The sequence below is a fragment of the Penicillium crustosum genome (assembly GCF_028827405.1).
Source record: "Penicillium crustosum strain IBT 35664 chromosome Unknown utg000002l_segment0_segment0, whole genome shotgun sequence".
Taxonomy (NCBI): domain Eukaryota; kingdom Fungi; phylum Ascomycota; class Eurotiomycetes; order Eurotiales; family Aspergillaceae; genus Penicillium; species Penicillium crustosum.
The window spans coordinates 1,438,435-1,453,695 of NW_026623123.1; the positions used below are offsets into that span (position 1 = coordinate 1,438,435).

At 48.1% G+C, this 15,261-nt stretch overlaps 4 protein-coding genes across 4 annotated transcripts; 2 read left to right on the top strand and 2 right to left on the bottom strand.

Moving 5' to 3' along the window:
• Positions 1-116: 116 nt before the first annotated feature.
• Positions 117-2,818, top strand: N7487_004059 (C2H2-type zinc finger protein; the record flags this gene model as incomplete). Its single annotated transcript, XM_056871806.1, has 6 exons — positions 117-240; positions 296-568; positions 681-920; positions 979-1,996; positions 2,061-2,476; positions 2,556-2,818. 6 exons carry the CDS (start codon positions 117-119, stop codon positions 2,816-2,818), a joined length of 2,334 nt encoding a protein of 777 aa, XP_056729526.1.
• Positions 2,819-3,108: 290 nt separating this feature from the next.
• N7487_004060 (GPR1/FUN34/yaaH) lies at positions 3,109-4,092 on the bottom strand (the record flags this gene model as incomplete). The annotated part of the gene is made up of 5 exons (XM_056871807.1): positions 3,109-3,400; positions 3,456-3,501; positions 3,563-3,673; positions 3,742-3,937; positions 4,009-4,092. 5 exons carry the CDS (start codon positions 4,090-4,092, stop codon positions 3,109-3,111), a joined length of 729 nt encoding a protein of 242 aa, XP_056729527.1.
• Positions 4,093-4,814: 722 nt separating this feature from the next.
• N7487_004061 (inositol polyphosphate kinase VIP1) lies at positions 4,815-8,776 on the bottom strand (the record flags this gene model as incomplete). Its single annotated transcript, XM_056871808.1, has 3 exons — positions 4,815-4,914; positions 4,969-6,292; positions 6,343-8,776. 3 exons carry the CDS (start codon positions 8,774-8,776, stop codon positions 4,815-4,817), a joined length of 3,858 nt encoding a protein of 1,285 aa, XP_056729528.1.
• Positions 8,777-9,559: 783 nt separating this feature from the next.
• Positions 9,560-15,119, top strand: N7487_004062 (rRNA-processing protein UTP21; the record flags this gene model as incomplete). Its single annotated transcript, XM_056871809.1, has 7 exons — positions 9,560-9,711; positions 9,773-11,251; positions 11,314-11,565; positions 11,628-12,266; positions 12,318-12,925; positions 13,342-13,578; positions 13,715-15,119. Exons 1-7 carry the CDS (start codon positions 9,604-9,606, stop codon positions 15,117-15,119), a joined length of 4,728 nt encoding a protein of 1,575 aa, XP_056729529.1. The 5' UTR covers positions 9,560-9,603.
• Between the last annotated feature and the right edge of the window lie 142 nt (positions 15,120-15,261).

Consider the following 15,261-nt stretch of genomic DNA (forward strand, 5'->3'; position numbering starts at 1 on the left):
CGACCTCAAACTTCTAACCTCCATCGATATTGGAGACAATTCGCTTTTTATCTACCTCCACCGATCCTCTCAAATACTAGTACCCTTACGCTCACAGTGCTTATTGGAGATTTGAGATGGATGAAATCTCAGCGGCTGAACACGAAGCTTCTCCAACGGACAGAAGAAAACCGCGAATATGCCAGTATTGCAAGCGTCACTTCCGGCGATACGAACACCTGGAGCGGCATCTGCGAATCCGTGAGCATACCTTTGTATTAGATATATTACCGATCATCACGTTAATAATGTTTAGATACCAATGAAAAACCATATAAATGCTCCTGCGGTTCTTCCTTCAGCCGGCGTGATCTCCTGAAGCGGCATGAAAGTATCACTCACGCCCCAATCAACCCACCAACGCAGCAACAATCACCAGCAGTTGCCAATGATAGTGAAGATGCTCAGTCACAAAGCAACCAGATTCACTTTGATCCAGGGATATCCCCCTGGCAGCACCCAGACTTTCAAAATATATCAACTGGGTCGATCAGCCAGAACGAGCCACTTACTGATTATCAACTAGAAGGTATGTTATAGTTAAAGCCCCTAGATAGTGTTATTCGGAGAAGAGAAAAAAAGATCCAGAAGCCCCATCCGTTCTGTTGTCATCGTCTAATGCACTTGCTAAATCAATGCAGGAAACCCTCTATCCAGTGCCCAAGATCTACTGGTCCTGCAAAGCCTGGAAATGTTCAGTAACAACATAGGGCTGAACAACGAGTGGCACTTAGCATCTGAGCCAAGCATCACGCAAATATTCGCTAGAGACTTCAACATGAATGCTTTACCAACCCCATCAACTGCATATCCATCTCATGAACAGCCCTCGGGCCCAGATCAAACACTAAGCAAGCTTCCAACTGAAAGAGAAGCCGTCGGTAAGGCGATTCTTATTACATGCCCCAGTGAGAGGTAAAGTCTAACCATTATATACAGCGGAATTCGGAGTTCTAACATTGCCAATCTTGGCGGTCACAAATCTGCATCGAGAAAGCCTTCTGGAGGCGCTGGAAAAATCCCAAACCACTGTAACAGACATCTCTTTGCCATCCTGCCATTCGCTCTCAAGATTTGTCAATGGGTTTTTTGATGGATTCTACCCCCATCTACCGGTAGTTCACATTCCAACGTTCAACATTGACGAGTGCGAGCCAGAGATCCTCTTGGCCATGTGTGCACTTGGGGCCGAGTTTCGACACGAGAATCGAAAAGCAGTGTTGCTCTTTCGAGCCGCCAAGGATATTCTTCAACAGACGATACGCGAACGGGAAATGGTAGAAACCGAGAGAAAATCGTATACTAAAACTAGCGTGAATACGACTCATTCCACACACGAAACTCGCGATTCTGACTTCGAGTTTCTGCAACAGAGGGCAGTTATGCGTGAGGCACGTTGTACCTTCTTTCTCATTGCCTTTGCAACCTGGCAGAATGAGGAGAGCATAGCTCGAGAAGCTTTCAATCTCCAAAGCTCCTTGGCGAGATGTATCAGAGAATCTTGGCTGGAAGAAGTTGAACAGTTTCTACATGCCAATAGCACTGATTGGCGCTCTTGGATTCAACGGGAGTTAGACAGAAGAGTAAAATTCTTTTCGTTTGTTTTTTTGAATCTCCATTCTATAGCATTCGGCACACCACCAGTCATATTGAGTGAAGAAATCCACCTTCGTCTGCCATGCAGCTGTCTCGAGTGGATTGCTCCGAATCAAGAGAAATGGAATTTGATTCGAAGATCCGGGCATCAGGAGCAAATGCTGTTTCAGGATGCTCTCTGCCACATAATGAAGAGTCATCGAGAGTCGCATCCCCCATACTCACAGCCAGTGCCATCTCCCTTGGCAAACTACGTTCTTTTGCATGCGGTCATACAAAAAATCCTCCTAACCTACCATGCCCTCGGACCTTATAATGACGTCGATCAGAGTTTGATAACTGGACAAAAGGAGATTATGCGGTAAGTTAACCACGCTTCATCTAAAACTACTGTTTCTAATCTACTACTTTTCTTATTTGATAAGAAATGCTCTTCATGCATGGACCTATCTATGGCAACGAGCCCCCGAATCTAGTCTGGATCCCCGGAATCCCAATGGCCCTGTTACTTTTACATCAGCTGCGTTATTAGGTGTTGCATATGTACGACTTGGTCTCGATTTGGGATCATATAAAATACTGCGATATCGAGATCCAGAGCAGATTGCCAACCAGCTACTGCAAATTCCACGCTTACCTGCTGGTCCTCATCTTCTTCCGGCAATCTTACATGCAACGCATGCCCTCAGCATACCGGTCAAACTCGGGGTAAATTTCGTCGCTCAAAGCCATGCGTTTGTGTGGAATGTCCAGCACTCCCTCTGTGCATTGGAATTTGCCGTATTTCTCAGCAAGTGGTTATTCTGTATCTCCGACTGCCAGACCAGAAGGCCTCTTGATGGTATGTGTTTCATTTCGTTTAATTCCCTTTTAAAATTCTCATTTTTAAACGGCAAAACTGACTAACTTGTTTTATTTAGAACAGGAGACACGTCTTGTGAGCTGGATTAGCGATATTGTCGAGGAAGGACGAACATCTGGAGATGACGACTTTTGGTCTAGACCTTCACACCAGTCTGACTGTGCTTACCTTGGGTTTGCTGTAGTCAAGCTATGGGCTCGCCTTATACGAGGAAACGAAAAATGGTCACTCATAAGAGTGATTGGTGATGGGCTTGATATATATGCCGATACTTGTGAGCAGCGCTATGTACATGCACAGACAACCCCAGTGGCTACCTAAACATCCATATAGTTAGTTTCTGAGTGATTGCATACGAGCATTTAGCGACTATTCCAAAATATTATAGCGGTATATATATTACATCCATTAAAGATTACACATGTAGATAATTGCAGCTAGTCGTAGCATGAGCATCGTTCTTCCTATTAGCCATAGCTGTAGCACTGTATGTTGTATTAAACGTCTAATCCACATTAACCTTTTTTGGACGCTCTTTTTGGATCTTCTTTTTAGATGTATAAAGCAGACTTTGTGTAATAGAACTTTCTATATATAACCTTTGATTCCCTTCACACCAATTCTTCTTGACCCTTCGAATCTTCCCGAGTTGTCTTTTTGCACCAACGCTTCCAAGCCCGAGAAGTGTCGCCCATCGGAACCGAGAATGGCAGAGAGTCTTCACACAGATAATGAAGAACAGAATAGTATCCAAGTAAACTGGAAACGAAAGCGAAAGCACCGGCAACGGTCATGAGATTCGCACTTTTGTCGATCAACCCGTCGGCCAGGACAAAGCTAGACGCGGCGTCGAAAATGAGACACAGCTCAAGTGTAAGGAACAGAAGGATATAAACAATGTTCCTGTTCAACCGGATTAGCTTTCGTATTAGAGAAATTTAGAGTCGAAGGAACTCACAGAGCACAGCTGGCTAAGAGAAAGAAGAGGTTGAAGACCGCCCATACTAGAGAAAAGAATATCAGAGAAAAAGCCAAAGGAATATAATTTGGAAGCATAGCGCTTACACAAGACAAAGAAACCCAGGGCGTTGTGGTACTCTGGAGTATAACCGCCATATGCATCCACGATGCCTAATGTGGGAATCATAATTACTCCGTAACCGCCATAAAAGAATGCTGCAACCATGAAATGTTAATATTTAGTTCCTTGAATAGCAAAATAGGATATTGTTGTCGTCACGAACCATAGGCAGAAAGAACTGTATAAGAAAATGTATTCCCTCGGGCCATCTCCCATTGAGCGGAAATGAGCATACCGATCCCAGCGACAAAGCAAAGATCACCCATGAAAATAGTTTGTGTGTAGACACCACGGAAGTTCATCATAGCCAAAGACACAGATAGCAGAGTGGTAGCAAAACCACCCATCGCTAAAGGTGCCTATGTGACCGAAGATTGGCATGTTAGTATGTACCCTGCACCTAAAACTTCAAGTCATCGAAGGATCTTACAGGGTTTGCTAAATGAGCACCGGGCTTCCTGGCAGATTGACTCGGTCTCGAGACCCGTGTCTCATCCTCCTTCACGGTAGACATTTCGTCAGATAACATCGATATATGGAGAATGAGGCCCAAGCAAGTCTATCACAAATCCAAGATTTCTTTTCAACATTTCAGCGAAAGGTACTTTATAAAGATTCTTTCCACAAACCCGGACAAGCCCGAGCGAAATTAGATTCCCGAGGAAATCGTGCCTATTCGTAGCCATGGAGGGAAAAATTGCAGCTTCTATGACAAATTTGACCCAATAAAAATGTAATAGCCCTGGAGATCAGCGAAGATCCGAGTGACTTTCCGGGGGTTATTGGGGAGAACGGCCGCCAGACCCAGCTGGTCTATTCGATTCTTAATTTCTATTACGCTACTCCATACTTCGTGCCCTTCTTTTACCCCAAGAGTACGACCAAATTGGTGCGGTTGTCTCCACAGGCTTGGCCGCTACCCCACAGGGGTTGGCCGGGCTTGGCCGAGTGTGTACTGGCTTGGGTATTTGAGTAGGAATGGCCAAGTCGGTTCTTTTATATGGGGAGCACTAGAGGAAGATTGCAGGATGGTGTATTTATTAGGGGACTAAACCCAAGGAGGGGAAAAAAACCAACCGGAACAGGAAATTCATACATAGGTCCTCCGTTTACTAGATACATGATACAGCTTTCTTAAAGCAGTTCTACATAAGAGGCAATTCTATCTAAATGTATCGGTCACAAATTAAAACAAAAAATAGCCATCACAAATACAATGTTCCCGAAATATCGATCTTAGTCCTGGGCTGGGGAGATACCACGCGGGAGCGACGATGAACTGTGAGAGTGCTTGTCACTGAGGTTTACCGCGATGAAAGTCTTCGGTAGTTCCACACTATGTGCAATAATCAGTAAAAGTCCAGGGAGGTTAAGGTAGGATACAACTTACGTGTTGAATTTCGCCTTCAACGTCTCAATCACATCCTTCCAATCCTGATGGGCTGTTAGGCTTCGGCGTGGGGTGCAGCCGATGGAGTGTCTGGAATCGAGCTGCACGTCAAGCGGGTCGAAGGCATGACAACCAGGGCTGACTGAGATGCGGATGGAGTAAGAGTAGGAGTCAGATTCACTGTCCCGCGCTTCGTATAGCTCGAAGCAAATTTGAGACAGGTAATCAAGTTCTGGGATGGCACTCCTGGCAATCTTCGTTTGAATTCCACCTTCCAAGATGCAGTTCAAGAGGGTGTAGATATGAGATTCCTTGGTGAAGTAGAAGAAGGACTTGGCATCCTGCGAAGCCTGCACCTCTTCTAGATCTCGAACAATTTCTTGAAGGAGGGGAAGAGAGGTTAGGAGGCCAATCTCGAGTTTCTCGCTATCGGTGATTCCATATTCCTGAGGCGTCACGTAGTCGAACAAAACCTTCGCTAGCTTGTACAGTTCCCGGAGCTGAGAAAGCCGCTCATCCATCTTGCACTTGGAGGATTGGGAGCCAGGGAACAGCTTGAAGTAATGATCGTATGAATCATCTAGAGCCCGCAGGTGGGGCAGTGACTCGAGAGCAAGGATGCGTTTCTTCAACCCAAAGCGGTGGGCAAATGTCTGGTTTTCCGTGCGCTCTTCGGATTTTTCGTTCACGGTTTCCTGTCCAGATTTCCCCTCCACACTCATGTCTACCTGTGCTGCGCTCTTGCCTTTCTGTTCTTCAACAGAGTCACGGGGACTGTCCTGAGGCATGAAGACCCATTCCAAGAACTGTCTATTGTGGAGTGCATCGAATTTCATACTGTCGTATAGCTCGGAAAGCTTGCTCGGGTCGACTTTCTCGGTGTCACAGAACTCCGCAAATAGCTTTTCCCACCGTTCCTTGAAGAGTCGGGGATCTTCACCCGCGCACCAACGGCCCTGGATGCTAGATATATCAGTATCCACGGGGGGTGGTTGGCTCTGGATTTCAGGGTCATCGGATGGAGTCTGGAATATGTGCGGTGCGCTGTCGAGTTTCTCAAAGTTGTGTCGCATGACACTCCGGTGGAACTTCATCAGTTCAACTACCCTAGCAAGGACAACCGAAGGTTCTGGGATGTTTCTGTCCTTGGGCCAAGCAAACTGTGAAGGCGCAGACCCTTCCCGCAAAAGCAATTTCAGCTTTTTCTTGACTTTATCCATGACATCCTTGGCGGCATTTGAATCGTCAAGCAGATCTTTCCGAACTTGTATCAGGTCTTCCGGGATATCCTTCTGGTCCAAAAATGAGCATGCCCATATTTGTGCTTTAAGAGTTATTAGCTTGATGTAGGTCTTGGGAAGGAAGATAGCTCACCACTGGTGCTCACTCGACGTTCTGAGCTGGTAAATATACGGACGTTATTCAACGCCTCCTTGTTCATCAGCTTGAGATCATCCCGCATATTCAGTCCAAGATCCTGCGATTGATAACGTGCAGCATGTGTGGGCTCACCACCCCACTTGATGACAAGCTGCAGTTTGTCCAGGATCAGGTCATTCTCGGCGGCAGAGAACCGAGAAAAAGTCGCACCTGAGATAGAATCACTTCGTGTCTGTGATCTGCGCAAGTCCTCGTCCTCTGGCGTGAGTCCCTCTCCCTCATTGGGTGCAGGTGCAGGGGGCTCTTCACTGGGCTTGCTCTCAGGTAATGGAGTTGAAGTTTCCAGTGGGCCCTGCTCTCCCATTTCTTCTGGCTTTCTTTTCCGGAACATTGGCTTGATCTGTACTTTGGTACCAGGCCAGCCGCCCTTTTTATCCAGAGATGCGCGGAGCAACTGAAGCTTCTCCATGTCTTCGAGGCCCTTCTCCATAGCCACCTTGACGGCGTCAGAAACACTGGACAATGCATCCTCCCCCTTGATCACTATCTCGTTCTGGTGACCTTTCAGCAAATCCACAAAAGGTTGACTATGAAAAGTGAACTTGAATTTTTGCTTCGGTGTTCGATCTGCGTGTCGAATCACTGCCACCATGCCCTTCAGCTTCCAAGAGTGTTTGGAAGCAGGAAGAGGCGGAAGGGCTTCGTCATTGGCGTGCTGCACCGAAAGAGCCGGGGATTTCGTGTTCGAGGGACTATAGCCACGACTAGTAGTGTAGGCTTCCCGGGAATTCAATTTGCTGAGAGCAGCACCAATATCGGTACTCTCTACCCCAGACGACGCTACTGATGGAGTACATGACTCTGAGGCTTCAGTAGGTTTCTGACTTTGGCCGTAAAGTCTGGAAGTGCTAGGAGACTTCAGCAATGTCTTCAGTGCTTGGCGATGAGATCCTGTCGTGCTCCGTCTGGAAGAGGATGAGCCCATGTCCGGTGATGGAGGCTCGGACGATTCTGATATTCCCTCGCATTTGCGCCTTTCTTCCAAGAAAATATCCCTGAGGATGTTGGCACACTTATCGTAATAATCATTGTTGTCCTTGACGAAGCTCCAGCCGTTGACATCAATGACATAGCTTTTATCTCCCACGCGGAGCATGTCAAAGCCACAAATTCTTTGACCGAATCCATTGGAGATTTTCGATGCGATTATTGCCTCCTCCTTGCCAAGTTTCGTGATGTATCGTACCTCCTTCCCGTGGGTATTGCGCCGAACGAGACCGTCGACCACGGGCGATTTGCGCGTCTCTGCGTGACAAAAGTTTGGTCCAACGGTGTAGGCTTTGACATCTTCTGCATTATCAACCCTGAGGAACTGTTCGTACAGATAGCTTGCGTCCTTCTCGGTGACAGATCTTGGAACAGTGAGGTTGGGGTCATATTCCGAGCTTTTGTTGCCGACCTTTCGGAATAGTCTTCGTCCACCGCCACCGTACTGTTGATCATTGGGGAAGTAGATGTGAATGTTGTGGTCCTCACCATTGACAGGCTTTTCAACAAAGGGCTTTTTGAAGACTTTGCCGTCAACGATCAGGGCCTCGCCATCCTCGGACATTGAAACACTCTTGGTTTGAGGGGCACCGCCACCAATTCCGCTCTCTGGGCCTTCGAGCTTCACGCCGGTCAACTGATAAATATGCTGCCCGAGTTCTGCCGATTCTAGAACCGGACCACCATCGCGGTTGACCTCCAGCCGCTTCGGAGTGGGAACACCCATATGGTCCAGAATCCTCAGGCACAGCCGCCTATCCCACAAGACCTTTTGCATAGGCAGGTCATTGACACAGAGCGGTTTGCGAAGTTTAGCATAGGCAATGGCTTTGTCCAAGGGGAATCCATCGGAGAAGAAAGCGACCAGGAAGTCACACACGGGCCAATTTTCGACAGCTTCATCGAGAATAACCTTGTCTCCAAAGACGATAACCTCGAATTCGCCTTTTGATTGGAGTCGAGTCAAGATATTCTGACTCGGTTTGCTGCGTGCTTTCACATCCAGGGCACAGACTCCGATCCTCCATGGTTTCAGGGAGCTGGATTCCATCTCACTGATAGAGCTTGCAGCTGTACTGGCAGCCGTGCTTGCGCTGAATCTTCGAGATGCGTGGCCTAAAGGGCGTGTAGATTGTCCCGTTCGACTGGTAGAGCGAGTGTCAAATCCAGAATCGGCTTTTCCTGATTGGCTTTGGGCCGACTTTGCGTGTGACGTAGGCTTATTTGGCACCAATGTAGGTTCTGGAACGGGCCCCGTGGGCGTTATATCGTTGTTATCGGAGTCCATATCAAGTAACGGCGACGAGTGGATGGGTTCTGCAGGTCTCAAAGGTCCAGCATCGGCAAAAGAGCCGTTGCTGTGCTCAGCGGCATCATCCATATGAGGGGTCAATTGCCTGGGGCAGTATTGTGTTTTTAAATCCAATTCGATCGCATCAAATTTAATTTTGATCAATGGGATGTGGGATTTAGTGAAGCAGAAATTCTTTGAGTAGTAGCAATTCGCGGAGGGAGAAGTGGAAGCTCTGGGGATCCCAAGGTTGTATTACCAAATATATGATGGGGGGTTCCGCATTTGCATAGGCGGAGAGAGATAACGGGCATTTTGCTGGTTCAATTTTGTTCAATTCGTTTATTATTAGACTGAATGGGCTAGAAATGGTACGTCAATTGTATATTCGATTCATTGGGTCTCCTCGTATTCCTATAGACTACGGCATAACTAGATCCAAAAGTACAAATGCCCCATCTACCTGGTACTTATTGTGGAAGTCTCCAATACATGATGACGTTATTTGATAACATTTCAACTGTACAAAGGAGTCTCCGATAAGATAATAATGATTTTGTTTTAGAGAACGCAATATATTGAAATCATTGACAATTGTAGAATCATACTAAATCAAGGTAGATCAAAAGTAAATTCCAGATATTTTCACATGTAAAGGTATTCTGTACCCCATGAAAATGTACATCACCTGCTTGAAGGCGGTCTGATACATGCAGGACTAGGCGGGGCAGAAAAAAAACATCGGAAAAAAAAAAGACAAAGCTAGTGAGACGACTTGGACTACTAGGATACCTTTCGTGATTGACTTGGTGAACAAGTCAGAACGGAATTCTCACTTGAAAAGTTGAGGGGTTTCTTCTGATTACTTTGGACCCTCCAAGATATCCATTGTCGTCAGTGTGTCCCTCGATATCATCATGCCTTCTGCGGCCGATAATTTCGATCTGCCTCTTGCGAAGAGGCAGAAACGAGTATCCCAGGTTAAGGCTGGAACACGTGGTTCCAAAATCTTTGCTCCTTTCCGTGTAAGTTGAAGAAACACATTTGAATTGCTTCTGTTATCTAAACTGACTTGCCGCTATAAAGACACTAGGATTGGTGTCGCCAACACCCGTTCCCTTTACATCGGTGCGCCTGGGTAAATCGACCTTTCAAATCACAACCTCCGTGGGACACTCGCTGCAGACTTATGATTTGCGCCGAGGCTTGAACCTCATCTTTCTGAGTCGACCGCAAACACCGGAGATCATTACGGCAACATGTGCGTGGCAGGATAAGGTATTCGCAGCTTGGGGCCATCTCCGCTCGCAGGCCCCCGGAGGCATCTGGGTTTTCAAGCGCGGCAAAAGAGTTGCAGTCCTTGAGAGTCCCGCAGACCTAAAGGGACCTATCGAGCGCTTGGTGGTTTTTGGTTCATGGGTGGTTGGTTGCTGGACCGGCGGCCTCGAGGTTTGGAAAACGAGCACATACGAGCACTATGCCAGTCTGCGCCCACAGGGTTCCTCTGGAGAGAAGATCTACGCGGGGGTAATGTGCAACATGCCGACTTATCTGAACAAGATCTTCGTGGGCCGATCGGACGGAGCGGTCGATATCTGGAATCTCCGCAGTGGAAAGCTTCTTCACACATTGCCTCCTTTGTCGGCAGATGCTGGGCCAGTGACTGCGATTCACCCAACTCCTGCTCTATCCCTTGTTGCTATTGCCTACAAGGGCGGTGCGTTGGCTATTCAGAACGTTAGCTCAGGCCAGCTGATTTTGTCTCTCAAAAACGCATCATCCCGTGGTCTGCCGGTAACATCCATCACTTTCCGCGGCGACGGATTGGGTGCTGGTCACGATGGTCGTAGCTCGGGTGTCATGGCCACAGCGTCAAGTGGTAGCGGGGATATCACACTCTGGGACTTGAATAATGGAGGTCGCATTGCAGGCATTCTTCGTGGAGCCCATCGAGTGTCAAGCGGCGAAAAGCCCATGGGCGCTAACCGTGTTGAGTTCTTGGATGGACAGCCAGTGCTCGTGTCATCAGGTGATGACAATTCTTTGAAGACTTGGATCTTTGACGAAACGCCATTTTCGCCCATTCCCAGACCTCTTCACAGAAGAAATGGACACTCTGCTGCCGTCAGCGCTCTCGATTTCCTGCCGACTTCTTCAGATGGTTCCGAGTCTGGCGGCAAGTGGCTTCTTAGTGCAAGCAAGGATTGCAGTCTCTGGGGGCTTAGTCTGCGCAAAGACAGCCAGCATACCGAGATCTCGCAGGGTAGCTTGGAGCGCAAGGCTAAGAAGGGAGGGCCATCAAACATCTCAAATACAGAGGATCTCAAGGCCCCCGAGGTTACATGCATTGCCTGCAGCCTTAACCGTGATGGCGGAATGGGAGTCACCACTTCTGGTCCAATCTGGTCGAACCCCAAGGTTACAAACGCCGATGCTTCCAATGCAACCGGTTGGGAAAGCGTGGTCACTGGCCACCGAGGTGATAAGTTTGCACGTACTTGGTTCTGGGGCAAGAAGAAGGCAGGTAGATGGGCGTTTGCAACCAGTGATGGAACAGAAGTCAAGGTACGCAGGTTTTTTAAACGTGATTGAGCAATTGTTCTCTTTTGCTAATTCATTATTCACAGAGCGTGACTGTTTCACAATGTGGTACTTTCGCTGTCATCGGATCAGCTGGAGGTTCTATTGACATGTTCAACATGCAGTCTGGTCTGCATCGACAAAGTTTCCCGGCTCGCCCCCAAGCTGGCCGTGGCATCAAATCCAATGTCCAGGCCTCGATCGCTGCGGCTACTAAACACACTAAAGCCGTGACTGGCTTGATGATCGACAGCTTGAACCGTACCGTTGTCAGCTGTGGCCTGGATGGCAAAGTCAAGGTACGCCCCACCACTCCCTTCTCTTTCTCGGAATTCACAAACTGACCTTCTCTGGAATATAGTTTTGGGATCTTCTCTCTGGAAAATTCATCGATGAACTAGACTGGCACCCCATGGCTGCCATTACTGGACTTCGTTATAACAAGGCTAGCGAACTAGTCGCCTTCAGCTGTGACGACCTCTCGATCCGTGTGATTGATCTCGAGACCAGAAAGCTCGTTCGTGAGTTCTGGGGATGCGTCGGTCAAGTCAACGATTTCATCTTCTCGAATGATGGACGATGGATTGTTGCTGCCTCCATGGACTCAGTGGTACGCGTATGGGATATGCCCACCGGACACCTGGTTGACATTTTCCGCGTCTCAAGCACATGTGTCGCTCTGGCCATGTCACCAACCGGTGAATTCCTCGCCACTGCACACGCTGGTAGCATTGGCATCAGTCTGTGGAGCAACCGCAGCCTTTTCATGCCTGTGTCAACCAAAAACCTGGATGAGAACGTTATTGAGAACGTTGGCCTTCCGGCAACATCAGGAGAAGGCGGTGCTGGTCTTATTGAAGCTGCCTTTGTGGATACTACCGAGCTAGATGAGGAAGATGGCCCAGTACTAGCGACGGAGCAACTACAACACGACATGATGACTCTGAGTCTTGTCCCAAAGAGCAGATGGCAGTCATTGATTCACCTAGATACTATACGGGTATGTTTTTATTCCTGCACAAGTGCAAGTCTCTAGCTAACAGTTCAATAGGAACGTAATCGTCCCAAGGAAGCCCCCAAGGCACCCGAGAAGGCACCTTTCTTCCTTCCTTCTCTCCTCGGTTCCAGTGGGCCCGAGGCCGCCAGCGAAATCCCCGGCACCGAGGATATCGACGCGGCATCAGTGGCCAAAATTGCTGAAGCTGAAAGGATGCGGATTGCCAGGTTGCAAAATGGCGGAACCGCCAGTGCTCCTCAATCTATTTTCACTCGATCATTGGCATCCGGCCATGATTCCGGTGACTTCAGCTCATTTATCGACCATCTCAAGACCTTATCCCCGGCTAAAGCAGACCTCGAGATTCGCTCACTGGATCCTCGGGTACGTGATGGACACTCTGAGTTGTCCGATTTCGTTGTTGCCCTGACTGCTCGCTTGAAGTCAAAGAGAGACTTTGAGCTTGTTAATGCTTGGATGGCGGTCTTCTTGAAGATCCACGCCGACACTGTGAGTCTCAGCTCTACTCAAGATGAGCCTCAGTATCGTCTGTTGCAAGAGGCTCTAGCAATTTGGTCTGCTGAGCAACAGCGGGAGGGAAAGCGCCTGGCTGAGCTGGTGGGCTACTGTCGCGGAGTTGTTGGGTTCTTGCGATCTGCTCGGTAATTTGAATTGGACAGATCCATAATTACAGCATAAATATTTCTCGGAGCATCAGTGCCTTTTGTTTTCTTTCTTTGTTATCTATCATGCGTGTTACGTCGAATCTATATCAATGGTTATACATGAAAAGGCTGTTTTGCACATATTAAGCTATTTTTGCCGCCTGTATTGTAGCTACAACACCAATAAGGACGAAAATATTTTAAAACATACGGCATATAAAGAGACCACCAAGAAGATGACCAGAAAGACATGTCAAGGCTGTATAAGTGACTATCGTTGCCTTTGTCTAAAGTTGGAACCGGCGCCTCATCCCTGACTAATACAAAAAAATGGAAGGAAAAAAAAAAAAACAACCACCACAACCAGAAGGGTTCTACCACACATTGGCTATGGGTATCCCTCACTTAACCAGGCATCTCCTTCCATATGCCGAAAGTGTTTTGTTAGATGGGAGGGCAATCGATTCAGAACTTCCGCGCGTGCAGGCCGTTGTCATTGACGGACCCAGTCTAGTATACCATGTATACCGCCGACTCCTGGGCTGGATGGACCCAAGCAGCGATGTCCTTGACTACCAGCCAACCTGCGATGAAATCAGTCGTGGGGTCATCAGCTTCCTTCTTCAATTAACCAGAATGGGGGTTAACATGTAAGCCACCACACTAGTCTGAACACAGTGCAGTTATCTTCTGATATCAATTCTTCTTTCCTTCTTTGCTACTTAGAAATAAGATATGCTTTGATGGTGCCTTGCCCGTCTCAAAGCGGCCAATCCGCTATTCCAGAATTGAAAAATTACGGCATCGATTGGAATTGGCCCGTCGGAATCTCTCTCTGCCTGCGACGCCCAAATGTCGCGATGTCATCCCGACTAAGCGAGGACAGGTCTGGTGCAGTCGAGGCTTGCCTCAGCGACGGAAGGGTCTTCCAGAGAACCCTTTCATGGTATCGGCGGTCTTTGAGGACTTGCAGACCCGATGGACCAAGGAACGGATCCAGAAAGAGGTTGACGATGATGTCAGCTGTCTTGTCGCCGATACTGATTACCCCTGGGCCGATATCACCGTCATGGTACCAGGAGAAGCTGATGTTGAGTGTGCTCGTGTGGCAAAACTTACCGGCTGTGCGGTGTTGACAGATGATTCGGATCTCCTGCTTCACGATCTTGGCGAGAATGGCGCGGTCTTGTTTTTGGACTCGGTGCAAACGTCTTCAGGTGTCTGGAATCCGGCCGACCCGGATATTCGGGGGCTGAGAATCTGTCCTCATTCGCTTTCCGGCCGATTGGGCATCCCAAGCGTTCAGTGGTTTGGTTATGAATTGCAAAAAAATCATCACCTGCGGTTTGCTGAACTTACTAGGATAGCTAAGGAGAGCAGTGAGGCGACTGAGCTCTCCTCTGAATACCTGGAGTTTCTTCAAGAGTATCAACCCGAGGACACAGATAATGAGGTGATACGTGGCGCAGGGCAGTCCACACAACCAATGGATCCGAGAGTATCAGAGTTATTTTGGCAGTATGAACTTCCCGGTATCTACAGTTCGGGCGAACAGCCACACGTCTATCTCGGGATTCTGAACGAAGACTCTTCCAGGCGATGTGCCTGGGAACAAGGTCGAACCTATAGGTCCCTTGGGTACTCATTTTTCAACATTTCCCGTCCTGCTGCCAACCAGTTTGCGGCTGTGCATGAATTTGTCCGCAGAGGTGGAAGGATCGTGGCCGAGGAGATCACTTTAAGCGGAACAAAGGCCGTAACCTCCGACCTGGATCTCGTCCGGAGACGCCTTGCCCATGCACATGCTACCTTTGACGAAGGTCTCGCACCTGAGAGCTTCTGGTTTTTGTATGCTCTTTCCGATATCTACCGTGATGGAGCCGGCACAACTACAGTTCCGAGTGCGAAGGAATTGGAGAGCTTTCTTACAAAGGGATATATGGCGCAAAGTACCAAATGGACGGACATTCACCTTCTCGCCCAAATCCAAGCTGCATTATACTCTCTGCGAATACTGAAGCAGCTTTTCGATATCGCAGCTCCTAGTGATGATTTGGTTGAATCCAGCTCACTACTTGCGGATTTACCCCCACTACACATATTGATGTCGCGACAGAAAATGATCGAGAGTTTTGCCAACACTCGTCATGTCCGGCATGCGGTTCGCCAATTGATAGAGACATATGGTTAATAGATATGAATATACATCGCAAATACACTACGAGCTTCACAAAGGAAAGACAGCATGGCTCAGGAGCCCTCGGGTGAATGACTATGATCAGCTAGGGATTCGACAACCAGGCGTCTTTGTAGAATACAATGACATTTGCGTT